Source organism: Ahaetulla prasina, chromosome 2 (assembly GCF_028640845.1).
Source record: "Ahaetulla prasina isolate Xishuangbanna chromosome 2, ASM2864084v1, whole genome shotgun sequence".
Classification (NCBI taxonomy): Eukaryota; Metazoa; Chordata; class Lepidosauria; order Squamata; family Colubridae; genus Ahaetulla; species Ahaetulla prasina.
In genome coordinates, this window is record NC_080540.1 from 301,307,447 (window position 1) to 301,335,432 (window position 27,986).

A 27,986-nucleotide genomic window follows, 5' to 3' on the forward strand; every position below is an offset into this window, starting at 1 on the left:
GAGGAGGAAGAGGGAGGGAGGGAGGGAGGGAGACTGTGGGGTCCTTAGTACTCTGTAAGATTGGTGGTTTTATTGCAGATGTTTCATTATCAAACTAGGTAACATCATCAGTACTACCTGGGAATGGGGTCTGCAAAGAGGAGGAGGGGGGGAAAGGGGAGGAAGGGGAAGGGAGACTGTGGAGTGCTTAGTACTCTGTAAAATTGGTGGTTTTATTGCAGATGTTTCATTACCAAACTAGGTAACATCATCAGTGCTACCTGGGAATGGGGTTTGCAAAGAGGAGGAGGAGGAGGAGGGGGGAGGAAGGGGGAGGAAGGGGGAGGGAGACTGTGGAGTGCTTAGTACTCTGTAAGATTGGTGGTTTTATTGCAGATGTTTCATTATCAAATGAAACAGAAGTAGGTTATATCATCTTACTTAATTTGGTTGTAAAACATCTACAAGAAAACAGCCAAGCTCAGACAGCACAAAGGAGTCCACAGTTTAACCCCGAACTACCTAAATGTTATTTATCTGGGGACTCAATTGATTCCGTTTCCTCATTCCACTCCTTCCCACTCACACAAACAGTCCCTATCAAGCCATATTTCAGCTTCTCTGTTTTGTTTCAGGGAAGGGATCCATATTTCCTGCCCGTGCCAACCGCAGACAGGAGCCCCATGCATTTTCATGCTTGCCCCAGTGGTGAAGTGGGGAAAAGGGATAAAAACATCTGGGCAGGTCGAACATCTGCGGCTCCCTGGGATTCAAAGCCAGGACGACGAATCTCAAGGATAGAAATCTACCTCCACAAAAAAGATCCCGACGTAATTCTAACAGGATTCATCACTTAATGCGGGTAGTCCTCAACTTACAAACCATTCGTTTGGAGACCATCCAAAGTTATGATGGCACTGAGAAAAGTAACCATTTTTCAAACTTACAGCTGTTGGAGACGCTTGGCAGTTGGCTCGTTTTTATGACGGTCACAGCGGCCCTGGGTCACGCGATCCCCTTATGCGACCTTCTGACAAGCAATGTCAATGGGGAAGCCAGATTCACTTAACAACCGGGCGACTAACTTAACAACTGCGGTGATCCACTTAACAACTGTGGCAAGAAAGATCGTAAAATGGGACAAAACTCACTTAATAATCATCTTGCTTAGCCATGGAAACGTTGGGCTTCATTCTGGTCGTAAGCCGAGGACCCCTGTTATCTTGTTCTGGCTTTTCCACATATCCCAACCCCTGATTTTTTCACTTCAAAAGATGTAAGTAGTCCTTGTCTTATAACCACAATTAGGACTAGAATTTCTGCTGCTAAAGCAGGGCAGCACCCAATTTTATGACCGTTCTGGCCACAGAGGAATCACTGCAGTTGTTAAGTAAATCATAAGGTCATTAAGCAAATCTACTTTTCCTCCACTGACTCTGCCTGTTGGAAACTGGCTGGGAAGGTTGCAAATGGCCACCACACAACTCCAGAGGCTGCAACCGTTGTAAATACATGCCAGTTGTTGAGTGCCTGAAGTTCTGATCATGCAGCAATGGCGCAACTTATTTTCAGCCTTGTGGGGTCCTCAAATTGCCACTAAATGAACGGCTGGAAGTCAGGGACTGCTGGTGCCGATCTTCACAGCAACATATCTGTGAAGAGGTCGGCCCCGAGGCGCCTCACTTGTGGGGTCCCTCAGGGGTCGATCCTCTCGCCCCTTCTGTTCAACATCTACATGAAGCCGCTGGGTGAGATCATCAGTGGTTTCGGTGTGAGGTACCAGCTGTATGCGGATGACACCCAGCTGTACTTTTCCACGCCGGACCACCCCAACGAAGCTATCAAAGTGCTGTCCCGGTGTCTGGAGGCCGTACGGGTCTGGATGGGGAGAAACAGGCTCAAGCTCAATCCCTCCAAGACAGAGTGGCTGTGGATGCCGGCATCCCGGTACAGTCAGCTAAATCCGCGGCTGACCATCGGTGGCGAGTCATTGGCCCCGATGGAGGGGGTGCGCAACTTAGGCGTCCTCCTGGACGAACGGCTGTCTCTAGAAGATCATTTGACGGCCGTCTCCAGGAGAGCTTTCTACCAGGTTCGCCTGGTGCGCCAGTTGCGCCCCTTTCTGGACCGGGATGCCCTATGCACGGTCACTCACGCACTCGTGACGTCTCGCCTGGATTACTGCAATGCTCTCTACATGGGGGCTCCCCTTGAAGGGCATCCGGAGACTACAGTTAGTCCAGAATGCGGCTGCGCGGGTGATAGATGGAGCCCTCGTGGCTCCCGTGATAACACCCATCCTGCGCAGACTGCACTGGCTACCTGTGGCCTTCCGGGTGCGCTTCAAGGTTTTGGTGACCACCTTTAAAGCGCTCCATGGCATAGGGCCGGGTTATCTACGGGACCGCCTACTGCTACCAAATACCTCTCACCGACCCGTGCGCTCTCATAGAGAGGGATTCCTCAGGGTGCCGTCAGCGAGGCAATGTCGTCTGGCGGCGCCCAGGGGAAGGGCCTTCTCTGTGGGGGCTCCCACCCTCTGGAACGAACTACCCCAGGACTTCATCAGCTTCCGGACCTTCGGACCTTCCGCCGCGAGCTTAAAACATACTTATTTAATTGCGCAGGACTGAGCTAGATTTTAATTTACGGGTTTTAAATTGGGTTTTATTCTTATATTTTTAATTATTAGGCTTTTAGAATAAGTTTTTTAATTGTTTTTAGACTGTATTTATCTGTTTTTAAATGCCTGTAAACCGCCCTGAGTCCTTTGGGAGATAGGGCGGTATATAAATATGAATAATAAATAAATAAATAAATAAATATCAGAAGGCAGGAGAAATTCAATTTCAGGAAGCAAGAGGATTTGGATAAGGCTTTAGAATAGACAAGCAAATCCTCCGCGTACGACCACGATTGAGCCCAAGAGTTCCGTTGCTAAGCGAGACGCTCGTTAAATGAATTTTGCCTCATTTTATGACCTTTTTTGCCATTGTTTCCATTCTTGCCATTGTTCATTCATTGTTAAATGAATCTGGCTTTCCCACTGACTTTCTGTTGTGGACTGTTGGCCACCAACTCCTCCAGCAGCCAAATCGGAGGAGGAGGAGACATGGGAGTCAGGGATAGCATCAAGGCAACAGCATTGGTCACATGATCAAAATTCAGTCTCTTGGCAATTGATTCCTATTTATGACGGTTGCACTGTCCCGGGGTCACATGATCCCTTTTTGCGACCTTCGGACAAAGAAAACATTCTTCCGAGGGGGAAGAGGGAATGGAGCTGGCAGAGAGAGCGAGACAGAGGCGGAGCCTTGGCCAGCGTCAGTCCTCAAATGGAGAGTCAACAGCTCCCAGGTCTGGAGGTGGCTGATGAGGAAGAGGAGGAACAGCTGGGCCCAGTGCCTGACACGTGGATGCGCAGAAGGAAGAGGAGAGGAGAGCGGTGGAAATCTATGGGCCGGTTCTTGGGATGCAACAGCCACCGGTGCTAGCGAAGCCCCTCCCTAGCTCTGGGGATAAAAGGCAGGGTTGGAGATGAATAGGTGTGACAGACAACTATTCATCTTCCAGCTGGATGGACTTGTTAGCCTGCGAGAGAAACTTTTTGCCGGGACTGCCGGCGCTCCTAATAAAGGAATCTTTTGAGTTCATGTCAAAGGGGCTGTCGTGTTTGGGGAGCTGGGTCAGAATGTTTTCTTTGTCCGAAGGTCACAAAAAGGGATCACGTGACCCCGGGACAGTGCAACCGTCATAAATAGGAATCAATTGCCAAGAGACTGAATTTTGATCATGTGACCAATGCTGTTGTAACTGTGGTCTCTAAATGAAGTGTTGTAAGTCGAGGACTGCCTATACAGGACCGGACTCCACTCAACTACGTGCAACAGCAATCCCCCCTCCCCCTCCCCAAAGCAAAGCTGGGATGGATACTTACTTGTTTCACTTTATCTTCAAAGTCTGCATCGTTCTTATCGTATATCATTTGGGCCAGGCGGATTTGCTCTGCTGTGGCCTGAAAAAAACACAAAAGCATTCATGAAATATAAGACACAAATTCACATTCAAAATCAAGCGTATTGTACAGGTAGTCCTCGGCTGACGACCATAATGGAGCCCAAAATTTGTGTTGTGAGCCAGGCCCAAGTAGGTAGTGGGAAACTCAGTCCATGAAAAAATTTTACGAACAGCTGAGAATTACTTCATTACCAGCGTAGTTCAACTAAATTAAAAGAAATTCCTTTCTTGGCAAAGGTTCAGAAGTCACAAAAATAAATGCAAGACGTAGACGAAGCAGAAGACACAGCTACAATGTTGTTTTCCAGCAAAGTCCAAATGCCATTGCTGGTCTGTTTTAAGCCTTATGGGAGGGGCCAATCATCTCTTGGCCCTACTCCTGAGTTGTCCTTTTTGCTTGAGCTGCTCTTGCCTTCTGGCAGCTCTTCTCATGCGTGCATTAGGAACAGGCTCCTCCTGTTCCTCTGCCTCACTACTATCAATCTCTGGAGGCTCTGCAGTCCGCACCTCACTCCCCGATGGCCCTGGCCCCACCTCAGCCACAACAGCTTTTTGAGTGAATTGTGACTTACTTTACCACTTTTCTTGCCACGTTTGTTAAGTGAATCACTGGAGATGTTAAATGAGTCACACAGTTGTTAAGTGAATCCAGCTTCTTCACTGACTTTTTTATTATTTTTATTATTATTTATTAGATTTTTATACCGCCCTTCTCCCGAAGGACTCAGCCAGAATAAAAACAATAGCAATGTACAATTAAAACAAAATTAAAAAACTTATTATATAATTGGCCGAAATTTAAAAACATTTAAAATCTAAAAACCCTTAAAATTCATCTAAAAATTTAGAATTTAAAAATTTAAAATTTAAGCCAGCCCCGCGCGAGTAAATACATTTTCAGCTCGTGGCGAAAACTTCTGACTTTGCTTGTCAGAAGGTCACAAAAGGGGTTCACATGACATATTTATGACACTCCAATCGTCATAAATATGAATCAATTGCCAAGAGTCTGAATTTTGATCACGTGACCACAGGGATGTTGCCATGGTCATAAATGTGAAAAATGTTCATGTCACTTTTTTCAGTGCCCTTATAACTTTGATCGCTAAATGAACTGTTTTAAGTCAAGGACTGTCTGTACTTCCCACTACTTACTTTCCTGCAACTTACTCTTCTATTTTTAATTTGGGGATGGGGGTGGGGGGGGGGGGAATAAGATATTTTCTGTGATTCTTTTTCCCTGTCCAGCAACCCCATTCCAGATTATAAACGAGTGTTTAAAAAATAGAATAGAATAGAATTTTTATTGGCCAAGTGTGATTGGACACACAAGGAATTTGTCTTGGTGCATATGCTCTCAGTGTACATAAAAGAAAATATATGTTCATCAAGGTACAACATTTACAACACAATTGATGGTCAATATATCAATATAAATCATAAGGATTGCCAGCAACAAGTTATAGTCATACAGTCATAAATGGAAAGAGATTGGTGATGGGAACTATGAGAAGATTAATAGTAGTGCAGATTCAGTAAATAGTTTGACAGTGTTGAGGGAATTATTTGTTTAGCAGAGTGATGACCTTCGGGAAAAAACTGTTCTTGTGTCTAGTTGTTCTGGTGTGCAGTGCTCTATAGCGTCGTTTTGAGGGTAGGAGTTGAAACAGTTTATGTCCAGGATGCGAGGGGTCTGTAAATATTTTCACGGCCCTCTTCTTGATTCGTGCAGTATACAGGTCCTCAATGGAAGGCAGGTTGGTAGCAATTATTTTTTCTGCAGTTCTAATTATCCTCTGAAGTCTGTGTTTTTCTTGTTGGGTTGCAGAACCGAACCAGACAGTAATAGAGGTGCAAATGACAGACTCAATAATTCCTCTGTAGAACTGGATCAGCAGCTCCTTGGGCAGTTTGAGCTTACTGAGTTGGCGCAGAAAGAACATTCTTTGTTGTCCTTTTTTAATGATGTTTTTGATGTTAGCTGTCCATTTGAGATCTTGTGATATGATAGAACCTAGAAATTTGAAAGTTTCTACTATTGATACTGTGTTGTCTAGTATTGTGAGAGGTGGAAGTATGGAAGGGTTTCTCCTAAAGTCTACCACCATTTCTACGGTTTTGAGTGTGTTCAATTCCAGATTGTTTTGGTTGCACCACAAGGCTAGTCATTCGACCTCTCGTCTATATGCGGATTCGTCATTGTCTCGAATGAGACCATAAATGAGACCAAATAAACACAGTCCAACAGAAACATTTCCTATGATATACATGATTTAACGCAGCACAGTAAAATGGACTGATGGTATTTTATCAAATATATTTCAAGGTGATTAGGAGCCGTAATCAGCACTCCAAAGCATAGTTAAAAGGCCTTAAGAGTTTTTGTGCTTATAAGAGGGTGGGGAACTTAAATCTGTAAATCCTTATAATGGCTTTAAGCACATCACATTAAGGATGGTTCGTTGAATACACTTGGCTGAACAATAACCATGACCTGGCCAGGGCTTAACACTAAATCTTCCCTCCTTAAGCAGAGCCAATTATAATTATGTTGGAAAGCAAAATAATAAGTTATTGGAGGTGTAGAACCTCGGATTAGCACGGCTGACCCTTGGCTTTCAGGCTTCATAGTCCAACTGTTTTAAAAAAAGAGTACTTAAATCATCATAAAAAGAATGGGAAGCTGATATTCTGTAAAACAAACCAGCCTTCACAACTATTATCCAGCCACTTCTGGGGCCCATGAGCATTATTTAGAAAATAAATAATGGTGGGTGGCTGCCAATGATTGCTTTGAGGGAGGTGTAGAAAAAAAAATAAGTTCTGCATCTTCATCACTCTTTAAGTTTATCGCCTGGTAAATAAATACATGCCGATGTTTACCACTTTAATATTTTTATCTCGTTTTTTTTTTACAGGTGGTCCTCGATGTATAACCGCAATCGAGCCTAGAATTTCTGTCGCTAAGCAAGACAGTTGTCAAGTGAGCTTTGTTCCATTTTACAACCTTTCCTGCCACAACTGAATCAAGGCAGCTGTTAAGTTAGGAACATGGTTGTTAAGTGAATCTGGCTTCCCCCCTTTGACTTTGATAACTTTTATTGTCATTTTTTTTTTTTACTGCGAACACATTAAACATGAAATGAAATTTCCTTGTCAGAAGGTGGCAAAAGGGGATCACATGACCCTGGGACATGCCATGAATACATGCCAATTACCAAGCACCTAGATTTTGATCATGTGACCATGGGGATGTTGCTCCCCTTGAAGAGCACCCGGAGGCTTCAGTTGGTCCAGAATGCAGCTGTGCGGGTGACAGAGGGAGCCCCACATGGCTCTCATATAACACCCCTCCTGCGCAAGCTGCACTGGCTGCCTGTGGTCTTCCGGGTGCACTTCAAAGTGCTGGTTACCACCTTTAAAGCGCTCCATGGCTTAGGACCGGATTATTTATGGGACCGCCTTCTGCCACCGTTTGCCTCCCACCGACCCGTGCGCTCCCATAGGAAGGGCCTCCTCAGGGTACCGTCAGCCAAACAATGTCGGCTGGCGACCCCCAGGGGGAGGGCCTTCTCTGTGGGGGCCCCTACCCTCTGGAACGAGCTTCCCCCAGGACTTTGTCAACTTCCTGATCTCTGGACCTTCCGCCGCGAGCTGAAGACGTATTTATTCTTCCGCGCAGGACTGGCATAGAATTAGTTTTAATATTTGTAATTTTAAATGGGTTTTATGGTTTATGTATTTGAATTCAGGGGCCAAATTTAATAAGTTTTTTTAGTCCAGTCCTTATTCCTTGTGTGTCCAATCACACTTGGCCAATAAAATTCTATTCTATTCTATTCTATTCTATTCTATTCTACTGTTTTTATTTATATTGTATTTATTGATTGTTGATTTTATCTGGCTGTGCACCGCCCTGAGTCCTTCGGGAGAAGGGCGGTATAAAAATTAAATTATTATTATTATTATTATTATTATTATTATTATTATTATTATTATTATTATTATTATTATTATTATTATTATTATTATTATTATTGTCTCAAGTGTGAGAAACGGTCATAAGTCAATTTTTTTCAGTGCCATTGTTATTTCAAATGGTCACTCAACAACTAGTTGTAAGTCAAGGACTACCTATGGTTGCTTGTAAGCTGCCTCAAGTCACCTCTAGGGCAGTTTGGTGGCATGTAAATTTAATAAATAGATGGGACTTTCCAGCTGGCTATACGTACCAATGGAGCTACTCTAGCCAGTGAATGCAAACCACAGGTGGCGATTTGCATTTACCATCTAAACAGAACTGCAAATGTACCCAAAATGGTGGCCTGAACTCTATCTAGCCTGGATGTAAACTAGTTTGATTAGACCAGGGAACACCTGGAATCCCTTAAGAATCCACACATATAGTCTCTGGCCAAAGTTAAAGCACACCGTTAAATATATTTGTATTTTTTTTTTCGTTTGAATGCACCAGCTCTAATTTATGAAATTGAGCAAAAGGAAATCTCAGCAAGGCTACACGTTATGCCACTTGGGGACAGTCTCTGAGAATTCTCTGGCATGGGTGAGAGGCTTGCAAGCATAATGGCGATGAAAAAAACTGAATTTTCTTTGTTCCGGTTTGTTATTTTTTTTTTGATTAGCCCAAAAATCCAGGGTGGGGTGGGGTGGTGAGTATAAACTGAAGCAGCATTAAGGGGGGAAAAAAACAAGCCATTTTAAAGCTTGTAATTTGAAGAAGGACAACCCATCGGCGACATCTGACGAGGGGTTTCGGTTACCACTCTAATTGGAGGCCCCGTTTTTGCTGTGCTAAGCAGCTCTTAGGGTCGTCCAGTCGCCAGAAAAACTAAAATAGCAGGAGGACGGCTTCCATGAGGTTTCATTATAGCTTTTCCTCACTGCCACTACTTGAGAATGTACAGGCAGTCCTCGACTTACGACCACAACAGAGTCAAAAGTTTCTGTTGCTAAGAGAGACCTAGGTGAGTTTTGCTCCATTTTACCACCTTTCTGGCCGCATTGGTTAAGTGGAACCCTGCAGTTGTTAAGTGAGTAACATGGCTGTTAAGTGAATCTGGCTTCCTCATTGACCTCGCTTGTCTGAAGGTCGCAAAAGGGGATCACATGACCCCGGGACGTTGCGACCATCATAAAAATGAGTCAATTGCCAAGCACCTGAATTTGGATCATGTGACCATGGGGATTCTGCAAAGGTCATAAGTGTGAGAAAAGGTTCAGAAGTCACTTTTTCCAATGCCGTTGTAACTTCGGTCGCTAAGTGAACTGTTGTAACTCGAGGACTATCTTTATAGGCACCACTGAAAAATAGAACAAGAGGGTTTTTCAGCTTAGTAATAGTCTTCAAACTTTGGTGCTGGTTTTGGGGCACCCACACCTCAAATCTACAAAATACCTCCTGGCAAATGTAATGACACACGTTCTTCTTGCTTGGCTATCAGCGTGGGTAGGTTGAGGACATGGAGGACAAAGCTGCCGAATTCCTACCTGGACTACTGGTTTCTGTGGTTGTGTCGGCTGCGCGGCTGGAATCTGTGTTTTTTCTCGAGTGCCCCGAGGACGTTCACTGCCCACCGAAGTCATCATATACAGTATATACAAAACAATGTATGTACAAAATAGAAAATCTGAAACGAGAAAAAAAGAGACACTGAGCCACGACATTCAAGACCAAAATGCAGATGATAGTCTAGGACAGGGGTCCCCGAGCTGTGGGCCATGAGCCACTACCGGTCAGTGGGCCTATTTGCACAGGCCCACTTGTGCAAGCAGGGGCTCGCAGTTCTCACTTGTGCGAGTGTTGTGGGTGTTCGCAGCCCCATTCACATGAGTGCTTGTGGCCCCACTCCCGTGACGGGAGGGAGGGAGGGAGGGAGGAAGGAGACAGGAAGGAAGGGAGTGAGGGAAGGAGAGAGAGGAAGAGACAGGAGAAGGGAGGAAAGAGACAAGAAGGGAGGGAGGGAGGTGAAGAGACAGGAGGAGGGAGGAAAGAGACAGGAAGGAAGGAAGGAAGGAAGGAAGGAAGGGGAAAGAGATAGGAAGAGAGAGAAGGAGGGGAAGGAAGAGGGAGGAGGAGGGCAGAAAGAGACAGGAAAGGATGGAGGGGAGGGGAAAAGGGAGGAAGAGGGAGGGAAGATCTGGGAGGGAGGGAGGAGGAGGGCAGAAAGAGACAGGAAAGGATGGAGGGGGAGGGGAAAAGGGAGGAAGAGGGAGGGAAGATCAGGGAGGGAGGGAGGGAGGGAGGGAGGAGCTTAATTAAAGTGACTTAAAGTGACTTCTAAAATAACTAACTAAATAACTATCTGGAGAGTGTGGAATGTGGGAGGGAGAATTTTGTACAGGATGTGGCTTCCTAAGGAGCAGAGAAGGCTGGTATTGAGAAGCCACCAAGTTCTGCGCAAGTAATGTTTGTCTTCCTGCACAATTAAAATAATAACATAAAAGATCAAAAGACAATGAAAATAGTGGCATATAAAGATACAAAGCGGTGAATTCTTTAAGACGGCTGGATTTTTTTTTTTAACCGTCACCTGTGCGCGCTTAAATTACACCTTAAAGAGGGAGAAAGCCGTCAAAAGAATCCACTGTGCTTACTCAGCAGAAAGGAAAGAGGTGACAGATCTGTCGTTTCTGAATATTGCTAAATATGAAATATGAAAGTGCCAGCTATCACCTATAAGCCTACGCACATCACACACAAATACACACACACACACTCCTACACAGTATAGCACATGTCAGAGACTGACTTCCCAAGCTCATCCCATCCAAAATCAAGAAATGCCCCCACCCTCACCGTGTGAAGTACAGATACTCCACATTTAACAGCCGTCCATTCAATGACACCTTAAGAGACGACAGCAAAGATATCTCATATGTTTGAAGAAAGGACAAGCAAAGACAATAGGGGAGGTAGATTCACTTACCGACTGATGTGGTTCACTTAACCACCGTGGCAAGAAAAGTCGTAAAATGGGGCAAAACACACTTAACGGCGGTCTCGCTCAGCAATGGGAATTCTGGGCCCAGTTCTGTTTGTAAATCAAAGACTACTTGTAAGATCAAAACCCCGTTTTGATGGAGCCACAATGGAACAAGAATCACGCTATTTGAGCCTATTGATCAAAGTGCTAAACAATGCTATCTACTCTGGTCCTGCTAAACTGAATAATTTTATTAATACTGTAAGTGCTTCTTCAATTAACTTACACTTCAGAAGGAGACATCAGACCTTCTATCTGTCGCAATAAGAAACAAACCAGGTTCTCTGATTTGCCAGAATTATCCAAATTATTAGTATTAAATTAGCATTAAGATAACAAGAGAGCCCATAAGAGGAGCCAGTTTCAAACCAGTAGTAGTTTTTATTATACATGTAAGCATGTATAATAAAGTCTATAAAGTCTATTAAAGTCTATAAATGCACTGCTACTAGACCATTCTTAAAAGAGCCTCTTTAGTTATCATTACCACAATATCTGATTCCATAGTGAATAAAAGTATTAATGCCCTAAGCACTTATAAGAAAATATTCTCATACACATGTTAGGAATCTACTTTCGTCCTCTAATTACAGGCAGTCCTAGATTTAGATCAGTTCGTTTAATGACAGCGCTGACAAAAGTAAATTATGACCATTTTTCTCACGAACAGAATAGCAGAGTTGGAAGGGACCTTGGAGGTCATCTAGACCAACCCTCTGCTCAAGCATTTCAGACAAATACCATTTCAGACAAATGGTTGTCCAATATTTTCTTAAAAGCCTCCACTGATGGAGCACCTACTGCTTCTGGTGGCAAGCTGTTCCACTGGTTAATTGTTTTCAGTGTTAAGAAACTTCTCCTTAGTTCCAGGTTGTTTCTCTGAGGCAGCCCCTCACATATTGGAAGACTGCTACCATGTCACCCCTGGTCGTTCTTTTCATTAAACTAGACATTCCCAATTCTAGTTGCAGCATCCCCAGAGTCACGTGATCATTCGCATTTATGACGGTTGCAGTGTCCCGGGGTCATTTGATCCCCTTTTGCGACCTTCTGACAAGCAAAGTCAATGGGGGAGCCGGATTTGCTTAATAATCATGTTACTCACTTAACAACTGGGGCAAGAAAGGTCATAAAATGGAGCAAAATTCCCCTTACGAAATGTGCCACTTAGCAACATAAATGCTGGGCCCGCTTGAAGTCGTAAGTCAAGGACTACCTCTGAACTTGGTCATATCTGCTTCACCAAAAACCCTTTTTTTCACTTTAATTCGGCTTAGAAGAGTATAAGCAGAACTAGTTATTTATTTGGGTGGGTACATGAGCTTACTTAGGCAGGTGATCAAAAGACCCTTAAGTTTCCCCAAAACCTTTATAAATGTGTTTAACAGCAGACACATTATTAAGAGACACATGGCATTACAAATCAGTCTTCAAATATATGGCTCAAAGATAGTATAGGTAGTCCTCGACCTACGACCACAATTGTGCCCAAAATTTCTGTCGTGAAGTGAAACATTTAAATGAGTTTTGCCCTACTTTAGCACCTTCCCTGCCAGCGCTGTTAAGCGAATCACCGCAGTTGGTAAGTTAGTCACACAGAGTTGTTAAGTGAATCCGGCTTCCCCTTTGACTTGGCTTGTCAGACGGTCACAAAAGGGGATCACGTTGACCCCGGGACACGGAAACCGTCATAAATATGAGTCTATTGCCAAGGATCTGAATTTTGATCACGTGGTGGTTGTTAAGCGTGAAAAACGGCCGTAAGTCACTTTTTTCAGTGGCATCGTAACTTTGAATGGTCACTGAATGAACTGTTGTAAATTGAGGACTGCCTGTACAGGGAAAAACTGGATACATCTGTAAAATTCATTATCGGTGACTTAGTAAATGAGCTCAGTCACTTCCCCCTGGACTAAGCACAATTTTGGGCTCATCCTAGCCATATTATCATTCAGAAAAATGAAATGTGCTGTCGGGAATACGCATCAAACATTTTCCTGATGAACATTATAGGAGACGTTTGATGGCCATGAGTAAGCCATCGTTCCAGAAATTCCATCTGCAATTCTTAAATCAATTACTGGTATGAGCCTGAAAGAAATGATTTTTTTAGTTTTCTGCAAGTAACCGGAAATTTATAGAGTAATTGAGGCAATATATAAACTTGTTTTAGGTGCATGGAGGATTGTGATGGAATCTGGCCAGGAGGCAGGGGACACATTCTAGAGAAGCAAGAGACAAAATGCAATGAGTTTTGTCCCATTTTTAGACTTTCCTTGCCACATCTGTTAAGTGAATCCTTGCAGTTGTTAAGATATTAAGGTGGTTGTTAAGTGAATCTGGGTTCCCCATTAACTTGGCTTGTCAGAAGGTCGCAAAAGGGGATCACGTGACCCCCGGGAGACTGCAAATATGAAGCGGCTTCCAAGCATCTCAATTTTGATCACCTGACCACGGGGATGCTACAATGGTCGTAAGTGTGAAAAACGGTCCTATGCAGTTCCTTACCAGTTCGAAAGCCATGCGCACACGCGCGAGCAGAGGGTACAAAACACATTACTTCCTGGTTAAAACCAGGAAGTAATGACAGCCGGGCGGGCGGGTGGGTGGAGCCTCGCCAGCCAAGATCGCTACGAGATCGGGCGATCCGGTCCGAACCAGGAGCATTTCACCCCTGGTCCTAAATCACCTTTTTCAGTGCTATTGTAACTTCACTAAACGAACTGTTGTAAGTCAGTTACAACAATCTCTTTCCACTTATGACTGTATGACTATAACTTGTTGCTGGCAATCCTTATGATTTATATTGATATATTGATCATCAATTGTGTTGTAAATGTTGTACCTTGATGAACGTATCTTTTCTTTTAGGTACACTGAGAGCATATGCACCAAGACAAATTCCTTGTGTGTCCAATCACACTTGGCCAATAAAAATTCTATTCTATTCTATTCTAAATGAGCTCAGTCAATTCCCCCTGGACTAAGCACAATTTTGGGCTCATCCTAGCCATATTATCATTCAGAAAAATGAAATGTGCTGTCGGGAATACGCATCAAACATTTTCCTGATGAACATTATAGGAGACGTTTGATGGCCATGAGTAAGCCATCGTTCCAGAAATTCCATCTGCAATTCTTAAATCAATTACTGGTATGAGCCTGAAAGAAATGATTTTTTTAGTTTTCTGCAAGTAACCGGAAATTTATAGAGTAATTGAGGCAATATATAAGCTTGTTTTAGGTGCATGGAGGATTGTGATGGAATCTGGCCAGGAGGCAGGGGACACATTCTAGAGAAGCAAGAGACAAAATGCAATGAGTTTTGTCCCATTTTTAGACTTTCCTTGCCACATCTGTTAAGTGAATCCTTGCAGTTGTTAAGATATTAAGGTGGTTGTTAAGTGAATCTGGGTTCCCCATTAACTTGGCTTGTCAGAAGGTCGCAAAAGGGGATCACGTGACCCCCGGGAGACTGCAAATATGAAGCGGCTTCCAAGCATCTCAATTTTGATCACCTGACCACGGGGATGCTACAATGGTCATAAGTGTGAAAAACGGTCCTATGCAGTTCCCTACCAGTTCGAAAGCCATGCGCACACGCGCGAGCAGAGGGTACAAAACACATTACTTCCTGGTTAAAACCAGGAAGTAATGACAGCCGGGCGGGCGGGTGGGTGGAGCCTTGCCAGCCAAGATCGCTACGAGATCGGGCGATCCGGTCCGAACCAGGAGCATTTCACCCCTGGTCCTAAATCACCTTTTTCAGTGCTATTGTAACTTCACTAAACGAACTGTTGTAAGTCAGTTACAACAATCTCTTTCCACTTATGACTGTATGACTATAACTTGTTGCTGGCAATCCTTATGATTTATATTGATATATTGATCATCAATTGTGTTGTAAATGTTGTACCTTGATGAACGTATCTTTTCTTTTATGTACACTGAGAGCATATGCACCAAGACAAATTCCTTGTGTGTCCAATCACACTTGGCCAATAAAATTCTATTCTATTCTATTCAAACGGTGGTATATGCCTTCTGGGGGTGTTCGCATGCTTTATTTAGCCTGGCAAGATTCTGTCCATACGGAGGAACAATGAAGAAATGTGCTTGGAACAATCACAATATGATTTCCTTGGTTTCTGAAGTCTGACAAGAACAGAAATGAGAACTTTCTTTTCTTGGTCCTGAGCTTTGCAGGCAGTAACGGGCTAAGAGTCACACTACTCTGAGATCTTCACACACTTGTTCTCCGGTATATCACAATATGTTGATTCCTTTGAAGACAGGCTTTCTTACAAGAGACGGCCAGCATAAATCCAGATTATTATTTTTTTCCTGAAGAAAGGTAAAGTTCTCTTTGAGCTCAAAAACTTTAGAGAGCTGAGTTGGGGTGGCATAAAGGAACAATTCTTGACAGGTTTTTATCGACAGCAGTGATGGGAATTTGATGGCAGACGAGCTAATTGTGTATCTTAAAAGAATATAGAATAGAATAGAATAGAATTCAGAGGAATACACAAGACAGAATGTTTTTTCCACTGAAATAAAAACAATGTAAGAACCCTGAATTGCTTAACTGGTGGAGATTCTTAGACATTTGTAAAATTAGGGGTTTTTTTAATAGGATAAAAGCAAATTTCACCAACCAGGCATGCCAACACAACCCCATTCAAAAAGAAGTCAGTCATCTTTCTGAGTCATCTGTTTTTAGCTTCTCAGCATCTCCAATTTACCCGGAATGGAAAAGACACAGAGCTAGGTCATTGATTTTCGGAACAAATTAGATAGAAAACCTCCTTTGGATATACTGCACTGAAGTAAGGATGTTCTTACAAACAAACTGCTTCCTTATTTGGTTTGGAGGCAGCAGTGCCTCAGATAGAAAGTCCCTACAGAGAGTGGTAAGAACAGCAGAGAAGATTGTAGGAAGCTCTCTTCCTGTTGTTCAGGATGCCGCTTATAAGCGCTATGTGCATAGAGCTCGAAGCACTGTTAGAGACCCACACATACCCACTCCACGGTCTGTTTCTCCTCCCAGAGGAGGTTTTGAAGTATTTCTAGCAGGACTACCCGATTCTGTAATGGCTTTGTTTCCTATGCCATCCGTCTGGTAAATGCGCAAGATTCATTTTTCTGGCCATGTACATGTATACATTCAAACTAGACTGTATTGTTTCGCTGTGTCATATACTGTGTTTCCCCAAAAATAAGACACATATGCCATCCCCTCCATCTCGATGCTGTGGAAAAGGAAGCCAGGCAGGCACCAGCTTTGGGCGTCTGGAGCTGCCAGGGAACGCCCGGCGGAGAGATGGGAGCAGGGTGGGAGTTTGCAGGCGAGTGGGATGGATGGATGGATGGATGGATGGATGGATGGATGGGAGGCGGGTGAGTGCCAAGAATGCCAGGGAGATTCCCACCTTTGGTTGCCCTAGTGAACAGCTGACGAGCGGCTGTGTTGCACTGCCACAGCAGCACAACACAGCAGCAGCCATGAGGTGGCCATGCTTGCTGCCTCCTGCACCCCCAAAATAATAAGACCCTCCTGATAATAAGGCCAAGCCCACACAGAAGACCTCCAAGGTCCCTTCCAACTCTGTTATTATGTTATGTTATATCTTATATTTCAGGGTTCAAAAAAATATAAGACAGGATCTTATTTTCGGTAATATATGTGGGTATATGCATGTTTTTGTATCTATCTATCTATCTATCTTGTCATGTTTATATAACGTATATTGGATGTGGTGATGCTTTGAGAACTGTATGCAATGAAATTTCATTTTAATGTATGCCAATTAGTGTAAATTCAATAAAGTGACAATAAAGTTATTCTATTCTCTCCTCTTCTAGTCTGCATATAGAAGGGACGGTTTGGGGTGTTCTACACCCAAAAGGAAACACGTTTCAAATATTTGGCCAAATATTTTTTTATTATTATTATTATTTTATTTGCATTTATATCCCGCCCTTCTCCGAAGACTCAGGGCGGCTTACACTATGTTAGCAATAGTCTTCATCCTATTTGTATATTTATATACAAAGTCAACTTATTGCCCCCAACAATCTGGGTCCTCATTTTACCTACCTTATAAAGGATGGAAGGCTGAATGAAATGAGGGTGTTTTTATTCACCATTGGGGATGCTGCAATGGACATAAGTGTGAAAAGGGTCATAAGTCATTTTTTTTTAGTGCCATGGTGACTTTGAGTGGTCACTAAACGAATGGTTGTAAAGAAGAGGGGGTCAAATTATTATCCAAAGCACCAGAAGGCAAGACAAGAAACAATGGATGGAAACCGATCAAGGAAAGAAGCAACCTGGAGTTAAAGATAATCCAGGGATACAACTCTTGAATCCAGGAAATTTTAGAAGCCAGAAAACATATACAGGTAGTCCTTGACTTACAACAGCTCGTTTAGTGACCGTTCGCAGTTACAATGGCACTGAAAACCTGATTTATGTCTGCTTTTCACACTTACGGCTATTGCAGCATTCCCATGGCCAGGTGATCAAAATTCAGATGCCTCACATTTATGTAAGGAGGATCACGTGATCCCCTTTTGCAACCTTCTGACAGGCAAAGGGCCATTTGGAAGCCAGATTCACTTAACAACCATATGACTAACTAAACAGCTGCAGTGGTTCACCTAACAAACTGTGGCAAGAAAGATAAAAAAATGGAGCAAAACTCACTTAACCAATGAATCACTTAGCAGACATTTTGGCTTCCATTGTAGTTGTAAGTCAAGGACTACCTGTATTTTTTCACCTTATTTAATATCATCTCTAAATCTCTTAGGGAAGAGCAAGAGAAGAGAAGAGAAGAGAAGAGAAGAGAACTTTGTCACTTTCAAAGTACACTAATCGGCATACATTAAAATGAAATTTCATTCCGTACAGCTCTCAAAGGGTCACCACCTCCAATATACACTACATGAACATGACAAATAAATTCTCAAGGAGTATCAAAGGATTACTTTGCTTGCTGCCCTATAAGTGTCACCCATTAAAAATGGTCATGGGAATCATTTGAACAGCTGTCGTACTCCACACAGATATCCGTCTAATGAGCTTTTAAAGCTAACAGGCAAGCTAGCAATTAAGCATTTGCAGAGGGGGGAACAGCGTTGTGAAATTGGTTTTCAAGGAATTTGTTTCACTGATCTCCAAATGTCTTATGTCAATTAGATATTTTTCTTTAATTCGAGTCAGAACTGGTTAATTGTCCGCAAATGCTGGTAGTTCCGAACTTAAGACTAAAATCTTCAGTCATTGAGCTAAGTGGTTATTAAGTGAGACATTCCTCCATCCGGCATTCTTTTTGCTCTCAAAGTTGAAGTCCAGAAGTTTCAGCGTTGCCAAGGTTGGACAGTCCTGCTCTAAATAATCTAAATAAGCCCCTATATATTAGGGTAAATATATTGTATTTATAAGCCCCTATATATATAAGGAATATGATCCAAATAATATTTGTCTGCTTGAACCTGGATCTCTGTACAAAATATTACAAGTCCTTTGGCGGGACCACTCGTTTGAAGCTACGAAGGTGCTGAAAAAGGAGGCTTGAAAGCCCATCCTCAAAGTTGCTGCTATCGCAACATCCCTGTGGTCACATCACAATTCAAGCACTTGGCAACCAATTCGCATTTACGATGATCGCAGCCTCCCGCAGTCACGTGTTCACCATTTGAAACTTCATCACCGGCCTCCAAAGGAACAAATCCAATAAGGAAGACAGCAGGAAGTTGCATGTCGCAATCATTTATTTTTATTTATTTATTTATTTTATTTATTTATTTGCATTTATATCCCGCCCTTCTCCGAAGACTCAGGGCGGCTTACACTATGTTAGCAATAATCTTCATCCTATTTGTATATTTATATACAAAGTCCACTTATTGCCCCCAAGAATCTGGGTCCTCATTTTACCTACCTTATAAAGGATGGAAGGCTGAGTCAACCTTGGGCCTGGTGGACTAGAACCTGCAGTAATTGCAGGCAGCTGTGTTAATAACAGACTGTCTTACCAGTCTGAGCCACAGAGGCCACTAATCATGCAACATCGTGCTGAACGGTGATTCGCTTAACAACCACATCGAGGACTGCCGTCATAGGTTGGTGAGGTTATGTGTTTTACTTAACAACCATAGTGATGCTTAGTGACAGAGTCCCAACTGTGGTTCTAACCTGGAGCTTCTGAGCGCCTAAAGAGAGGTTCAAGGTACAGAACAGAATACAAAGCAACAGAGTTGGAAGGGACCTTGGAGGTCTTCTAGTCCAACCCCCGTGACCAAGAGGTCTCTCTTGATCTTGCGTCAAGGAAAGGAGCGTCCTTCAATCACACCAAACACACACCTGAAACACCGTCTCCCTGGTTACCTTCTAACACCAACCTTATTTCACCAGACAAGGTTTTAATTTCTGGACTTATTTCTTCATGTAACTCGAATTCTATTATCTAGGTCCGTGATGGCGAACCAATGGCACACGTGCCCAAAGTGGCACACGGAGCCCTGTTGCCTGGCACGTGCGTCGTTGCCTGTTACTCTTCTGGGTTTCTGGCATGCATGCGCACGTGATGATCAGCTGGCCTTTTTGCATGCGGAAGTGCTGGAAACTAGCTGGTCTTCTGTTTTCCTGTGTCAGCATGCGCGCCGGCCAGCTGATCCGCCACATGCGCATGCGCGCCAGAAACCGGAAGAGTAGCTCGCTGAAACCGGAAGTTCAGTAGCCAAAACCGGAAGTTCATTTTCGGGTGCGCGCATGCGCCCTGGGCAGCTCCTGGGCAGCCCAGACACGCACACACCCTTTTCGGCACTCAAAAGGCGCGCCATCACTGATCTAGGTTCAGAGACACTGGAAAACAACCAAGTCAAACATCTGAGTTCAGGAAAGGAAAGAAATATCACACAGCAATCCCCGCAGATTAAATGAAGCCTATTATACAAACCTTGTGATTTCCAGGCACCAAATGATTCAGTTAGAAAGATGAGCTAGCTACTCACCATCAAAATAAAGCCAAATAAACCCACGAGATCATTTCTCAAGATACTTAAGAGGTGAAAAGTTTACATATACAGGTAGTCCTGTACTTAGCGATAGTCATGGATACTAAATGAGCAATCAACATCAATCATACGAGGATATTAATTAAGCAATTTAAATTGTAAGATATAAATTGCAAGGAAGTTATAATCATAAGAAGATAAGGGGATAGGTTAACAGGGAAGATGAGAATAATGATGGTAAAATACTGCCTTTCTAGATAGTTTGACAGTGTTGAGGGAATTATTTGTTTAGCAGAGTGATGGCATGGGGCAAAAACTGTCCTTGTGTCTAGCTGTTCTAACCTGCAGTGTCTTAGTGTCGTTTTGAGGGTTTATATCCAGGATGCAAAGGGTCTGTAGATATTTTCACAGCCCTCTTTCTGGCTCATGCTGTATATGGGACCTCAATGGAAGGCAGGTTGGTAGCAACTGTTTTTTCTGCAGTTCTAATTTAAGATTTACTGGAGATCAGTAAATATTATTCAGCTAAAGAGTGATCGTTTAAATAATTTCATCTGTTAAGAGTCCCTCCCTCTATATTGAAACTTTTGAAAAATGTCCCTCAGGCAAATAAACTGTGAAACAGAAAGGTAATCGCTCACAAGGCCTTTACTTAAACCATGTGTTTATTTCTATCTATGTAAATATTTTTGATCAGACGTTATTCAGAGTCTCGCATTACATAAAACAGGGAAAGCCCATAACACAAATAGTGAATTAGTTAAAAGCACAGATCTTAGAAACACACCATTATAAATAAGTTACACTAATTGCATGGAATAACTAACAAAAAGGAACAAAGAAAGAAGTTGGGGTGTGATACTAATGGTTGATACTGGTAGCTCAAGCCAACCTTTCCCTGGCATTGAACGGAAGACGGTGGCTACATCAGTTTGGCCTCCAAAGCAACAGCCTTCCAAAGCCTGGGTGCCACAACCAAGAAGGCCCTGCCCAAATAAGATGACCCTCACCTTTCTGGAAGCTATATAATGAGAAGGTTATTGTTGTGACCCAGACCCAGGTAGGTAGTAATAAACTTAGTCTGTGGAAGAAACAAACTTTATTCGAACAGCTGGGAATTACTTCATTCACAGTGTCGTTCAACTCAAAGTAAAACAAATGCCTCCCAAACACAAATTCTTCAGTTATCTCTCAAACCTCGGTCCAATTAGGCAAACTGCCAAAGGCCCTTCCTGGCAAACATCCAGAAGCCACAAAAACAGAGACGTACACGAAGCAGAGGACGAAGCAGAAGACGCAGCTACAACGTTGTTTTCCAGCAAAGCTGAAACACCAGTGCTGGTCTCTTTTAAGCCTTATGGGAGGAGCCAATCATCACTTGGCCCTACTCCCGAGTTGTCCTCTCTGCTTGAGCTGCTCTTGCCTTCTGGCAGCTCTTCTCATGCGTGCATTAGGAACAGGCTCATCTTGTTCCTCTGCCTCACTACTATCAGTCTCTGGAGGCTCTGGAGTCCACACCTCACTTCCCAATGGCCCTGGCCTCACCTCAGCCTCATCGCTGTCCGACTCTGTTGCCAGCTCCGTAGCCTGCTGACGGACCACAACAGTTATGTCTTCAAGTATCATGCACCAAATGAAGTCCTGAACTATTACAGGTAGTCCTCGAATTACAACAGTTCACTTAGTGACCATCTGAAGTTACAACGGCAAGTGACTTAAGACTGTTTTTCACACTTACAACTGCTGCAGCCTTCCCAAGATCATGTGATCAAAACTCGGATACTTAGCAACTGGTATTTATGACGGTCGCAATGCCCTGGGGTCACGTGATCCCCTTTTGCGACCTTCTGACAAGCAAAGTCCACGGGAAAGCCAGATTCACTTAACAACTGTGTTACTAACTCGACAACTGCAGCGATTCACTTAACAACCATGGCAAGAAAAGTCATAAAATAGGGCAAAACTCACTTAATATATGCCTTGTTTAGCCACAGGAATTTAGGGCTCAATGATGGTCGTTAAGTGGAGGACTACCTATATTACCAGAATCTGCTAAACAGAAAACAGAAAGGTTCTTGACGTTTTTCCAAATTTAACACGATAAATTTTCATTTGCAGCAGCTGAGAAATTCCTGGCATTGATTATTAGCAGCCTCAGGCAGTTTCCTGGCACAATGGCAGAAAGCTTTAATTTATAATCCTTGCTCTAAATCAAGGTGTTCTTGTAAACCAATTAACAAAATAAAGTTAATGTTAAGTTTTAAACACACATTGCCTCATTCCTCATTAAGCAGAATTGGAAGCATATAATCATCTGTACACTTACAACAATGGTTTATTATAATTCAGGGAAAAAGGATTTTAAGTTAGACTCCATTGTAAAATGAGTTTTCTCACTACATTTGATCTTGTATCTCAACACTGTCAAAAAGATAATACTATTTCAGAATTTTTTTCCCTAAAATGCACAATTTACTGTTAAAAAAGGAGAGACAATTATCTTTTAAGCCACTGAAAGAGAAGCTACACTATGATCTGGGCTGGGTAATACAGTATTTATTCTCTCACATCGGAACCATTGTCTGTGATTAATCTCAAATAATAATAATAATAATAATCTCTTATTCCTTTTCAAACTGCCACTGTTAAAATGTCTAGTCTGAGAAACCTTTGCCCACCAGATTATAATTAATTGGTGTAATACCTTTATGAGTATGGTATGTGGTGCCCAAATTTGCAGAGGTAACTATCAACCATCAATCAATAACTCTAACTCCATAAATTGTAGGGGTGGAAGAAAGCAGGATACAGTTGAAATGTTAAACAAATCTAGCTGGCTAGTTTCAGGTTATCATGTGAACGCAGTCAATGTCATATCATAGAAGGGGAAAATCCAAACCTAACCAGCTTCAAGAATTCCTCAACACAACTTAGTTGTTACTCTTTAAAACCCACCTGCAACAGAGCTGAAATTTAAAGAGAACAATCCGATATATCCCAGACCTGAATTACAATTTTAATAATTTTCACATTCAGGATCCCAAAAGCCACTAACACAGATCAACACTGTACAGGAAAGCATACTTTAAAATCCTCAAAACTCCAGATGTAGCTGCTTAACAGACTCCAACATCCAATGACCTTACCTTGGCCACTCTGTGCCACATTTTTCTCAGTGGCAAGACTGAAAACTAGCAATATTTATCTTCTCCTTCTATTCTTCTTCCAAGCCTACTGGGGTCAGACTTTAACTCACCCCAGCTCTGAATTTGTGACATCATTCTGTTGTCACAGAAAGAGATCTCAAGTCCAGATGGGCTCACAATGTAGGGAAGAATGAACAACCTCAAGAGTCCTGCATGTTTCCCCCTTTTGCAGTTCTGAGAGACCCCAACCATTAAAACATACCAGATGGTTCCCTTCATCTAAAGGTGGAAAATAGAGGAAAACTATAGCGAAGCCCTAACGCAGGGCTTAAGACAGCCACTTAGAAAATCAAAAACCTACTTTCCGCAAAAAAACGTTAATTTAGTTCCTTGGTTTATTGTATTATTCTGTGGCTTACCATTTTATGGTTTTTGGAAGCCTGCCTTGAGATTTACAGATAAATTGAGGGTAGAAAAAGTTTAATAAATGAACAAGTTAAAAACCTTGTAAGCTGCTGCTTGCTATTGGAGAAAACACCAACGTACAGGGGGCTGGAAAAAAATTAGTATTTCAGTAACCAATACAAAGAAGGACCAGGGGTGACCTGGCAGCAGTATTCCAGTATTTAATGGGCAGCCACAAAGAAGAGGGCGGTCAGCCTATTCTCCAAAGCACCTAAAGGCAGGGCAAGACACAGCAGATGGAAACTAACTAAGGAGAAAAGCTACCTGGAATTAAGGAGAAATTTCCTGACAGTGAGGATAATTAACCAGTGGAACGACTTGCCTCCAGAAGTTGTGGTTGCTCCATCACTGGAGGCTTTTAAAAAGAGACTGGACAACCACTTGTTTGAAATGGCATAGGGTCTCCTGCTTGAGACGGGGGTTGGATTAGAAGACCCCCCCACAAGGTCCCTTCCAGCTCTATTCTGATTGATTGAAAGGGCAGCACAAAAGGATGCTCACATTTAATCATCGTGTATCTCAGGGAACTTACCAAGTTTGATTAACTCCAAAAAAAGGGAGGGGAAAAAGCATGTTGTTGTTGTTGTTGGACAAACGACTTTGTCTACAGCCTCTTGCCTCATAACTGAATGCACTAAATTGGTTTCAGAGTGCTGGGAATTGAGCCTGCCACCAACTGGTTTGGATTAACAATGGAATTCAGATCCTCATGAACCTTATCCCAAAAGATCATTGGCCACTGCAAGTAAGTGGACATTCAACTATGTTTTTCTTCTGGTTTGACTATAAATAGTGTCAGGGTGCTTGCAAAATCTCTGAAAGGTGTTCATTTAAGGATAAATGAACCTGTGCAGGAAAGTTTCAACCAACTTTAACCTACATAGGAGCAGATTTGGCACTCGGCCTTCTCTGTCTGTGTTCAAGCCGTCTCTTCAACTCCTTCAGATTTTTGCTTACTATGTTGGTTTATTATAGACAAGACAGCTGCTAATAACCTGAGCGAAGTGGAGGAGGGGGGAGTTTTGCCCCTAGAAGGCAAACCGCCTGGGTGCCACCCAATTCTCAATTCAGGCTGGATGAAATCAGTGCCACTAAGCTGGCTAAAAACTTAATAACGGAAACCACCTCAGTTCCAAAGAGAAAGTCTGAGCTAAGCATTTTTCTTTCATGTTTCTATTTCCTGGCTATTAGCCCTAGGAATAAAACTACTGACGCTTTCGACTATAATCTTAAATTTATTGCCCTGCTCAGTTAATTGAAAACACGGATCAAACTGAATCATTACAGATAGTTCTCGACTTACAACAGTTAGTTTAGTGACCGTCTGAAGTTACAACAGCACTGAAAAAAGCGACTGATGACCGTGGTCATCAGCATCCCTGTGGTCACATGATCAAAAGTTGGACGCTTGGCAACTGGCTCATATTTTTGACGGTCGCCATGTCCTAGGGTCACGTGATCCCCTTTTGTGACCTTGTGATGAGCAAAGTCAATGGGGAAGCCGGATTCACTTAACAACCATGCAACTAACTTTACCACTGCAGTGATTCACTTAACAACTGTGGCAGGAAAGGTTGTAAAACGGGGCAGAACTCACGACAAATTTCTCACCTAGCAACATAAATTTCGGGCTCAAATGTGGTCATAAATCGAGGACCGCCTTTATAGTACAGACTCCAGGCCTCCACATGAGCCACTGAGAGAGGAAAAAGGCAGATGGAGAAAGCAAGTAGTGCAAGATCCAAAGGGCAGCAGTGTAAAACGGCCAGTTAATGGGCTGAGGCATTGGGAAGAACTGGTACAGGTAATCCTTGTCTTACAACCACTCGTTTAGTGACCATTCAAAGTCACGACACTGAAAAAAGTGACTTAAGACCAGTTTTCACACTTACAACCGTTGTAGCATCCCCAAGATCACTTGATCAAAATTCAGACACATAGAGCTGGCATGTGAGAGGGATCTTGGAGTCCTAGTGGATAACCATCTAGATATGAGCCAGCAGTGTGCAGCAGCTGTTAAAAAAGCCAACACAGTTCTGGGCTGCATAAACAGAGGGATAGAATCAAGATCACGTGAAGTGCTAGTACCACTTTATAATGCCTTGGTAAGGCCACACTTGGAATATTGCATCCAGTTTTGGTCGCCACGATGTAAAAAAGATGTTGAGACTCTAGAAAGAGTGCAGAGAAGAGCAACAAAGATGATTAGGGGACTGGAGGATAAAACATATGAAGAACGGTTGCAGGAACTGGGTATGTCTAGTTTAACAAAAAGAAGGACCAGGGGAGACATGATAGCAGTGTTCCAATATCTCAGGGGCTGCCACAGAGAAGTGGGAGTTGGGCTGTTCTCCAGAGCACCTGAGGGTAGAACAAGAAGCAATGGGTGGAAACTGATCAAGGAAAGAAGCAACTTAGAACTAAGGAGAAATTTCCTGACAGTTAGAACAATTAATAAGTGGAACGACTTGCCTTCAGAAGTTGTGAATGCTCCAACACTGGAAATTTTTAAGAAAATGTTGGATAACCATCTGACTGAGATGGTGTAGGGTTTCCTGCCTGGGCAGGGGGTTGGACTAGAAGGCCTCCAAGGTCCCTTCCAACTCTGATGTTATGTTATGTTATGTTATGTATTTGATGGTGGCGGCCTCCCAGGATCACATGATCACCATTTTCAACCATTCCAGCCAGCATCCAACAAGCAAAGTCAATGGGGGAAGCCAGATTCGTTTAACTGAACCATTTACGTAACAACAGTGGCAAGTCGCAAAAACTCACTTAACAGCTGCCAAGTTTAGCAATGGAAATATTGGGTTTCATTGTGTCCATTAAGTCAAGGACTGCCCCTATGATACAAACTTGTAAGGATACAAAGATATGTACCTCCCCATACCCCCCAAAAAAAGCCCTTTTGTTATATTTTTGCTATGCGAGATAGTTAAGTGAATTTGCCCCCATTTTACGATCTTTCTTGTCAGTTGAGCGAATCACTGCAGTTGTTAAGTTGGGAACATGTTGTTAAGTGAATCCGGCTGCCCCATTGACTTCGCTTGTGAGACAGTCGCAAAAGGGGATCGCGTGACCCCGGGACAGGGCAACTGTCATAAATTTGAGCAAGTTGCTAAGCATCCAAATTTTGGTCACATGACCCTGGAGAGGCTGCCAAAAAAAAAAAAAAAGATGCATTTGTAAGTGTGAAAAACAATCATAAGTTACCTTTTCCAGTGTCGTAACTTTGAACAGTCACTAAACAGATGGCTGTAAATCAAGGAGTACCTATATGGAGCTGGGGAGGAACCACGGACTGAATCTCAAAATATTCAATACACAATAACCTTATCAAACCCCTGTCCAGATTCAAGGGAAGTCTGCGCTGCTAGAGTCATGCCAGGCTCTCCAAAAATATCATGACGCTTAACAATCATGCCTTTTTTTTCCCCCTCCAACTCTAAAGAAGGATGTGACCCAAGATTTGGGCCCTGGTCAAAGCATCCTGTTTCTCTCTCTCCCACATCCACAAGCTTGGAACTTAAAAGGGAAACAGGAGGTGGTTCCTGAGCAGCCAGAGTCTCAAAAAATGAATGCACGCATCCACCCACCCACCCTCAGCAAAATAAACCCTGGAGGACTTCTATTAGAAGGAATATGCACAAAATTACAGGGAAACAAACTTACGGTCTTGAAAACTACAAGGCTGCCTCCCACCATGAGTGAAGAAAAGGGGGGGGGAAGGCAAATTCCTTGAATGAATGAAAAGTCATTAGGAAGAGAGCAGAAAGAGAGGAAATCCCCCTACCCAACTCCCCCACCCCGCATAGGAAATGGACAGAACTACCTCTGTAGTGAAATTTGTTCTTGACTATGTATTTTAGGCATCAGTTTAAACCAGGAATGTCCAACCTTGGCAACTTTAATACCTGTGGACTTCAATTCCCAGAATTATCCAGCTGGTTGGAGAATTCTGGGAGTTGAAGTCCACAGGTATTAAAGTTGCCAAGGTTGGACATTCCTGGCTTAGAGGCTGGATTGCTTACTTGTGGAGTTATCTAGCCCACTCCCTTCTAGAAATGATGACGTTACCTAGTTGGTTCATGAAACGTCTGCAAGAAAACAACTAAGCTCAGAGAATACCAAGGACTGGCCCCTTCACCCATGAGCTGCAAATATTCTATATCAGTAACGTTGTATTAGAAGTCCTTGACTTACAACAGTTCATTTAGTGACCATTCAAAGTTACAACGGCACTGAAAAAAGTGATGCATGACTGTTTTCCACATTTGCGACCGTTGCAGTATTTTCATGGTCACATGATCAAAGTTCAGACTTGACAACTGACTCGTATTTATGACGGTTG

General features: G+C 42.9%; 1 protein-coding gene across 1 annotated transcript in view; it reads right to left on the reverse strand.

Annotated features, from left to right (window-relative positions):
* UBAP2 (ubiquitin associated protein 2) overlaps positions 1-27,986 on the reverse strand; it is a 133,260-nt gene that overhangs the window by 94,669 nt on the left and 10,605 nt on the right. The window contains exons 2-3 of the mRNA XM_058171953.1: positions 9,505-9,644; positions 3,917-3,994 (exon numbers count right to left, since the gene is read on the reverse strand). Of these exons, the coding sequence (XP_058027936.1) occupies positions 3,917-3,994; positions 9,505-9,603 (177 nt within the window). The 5' untranslated portion in view covers positions 9,604-9,644. The remainder of the gene's footprint in view (positions 1-3,916; positions 3,995-9,504; positions 9,645-27,986) is intronic.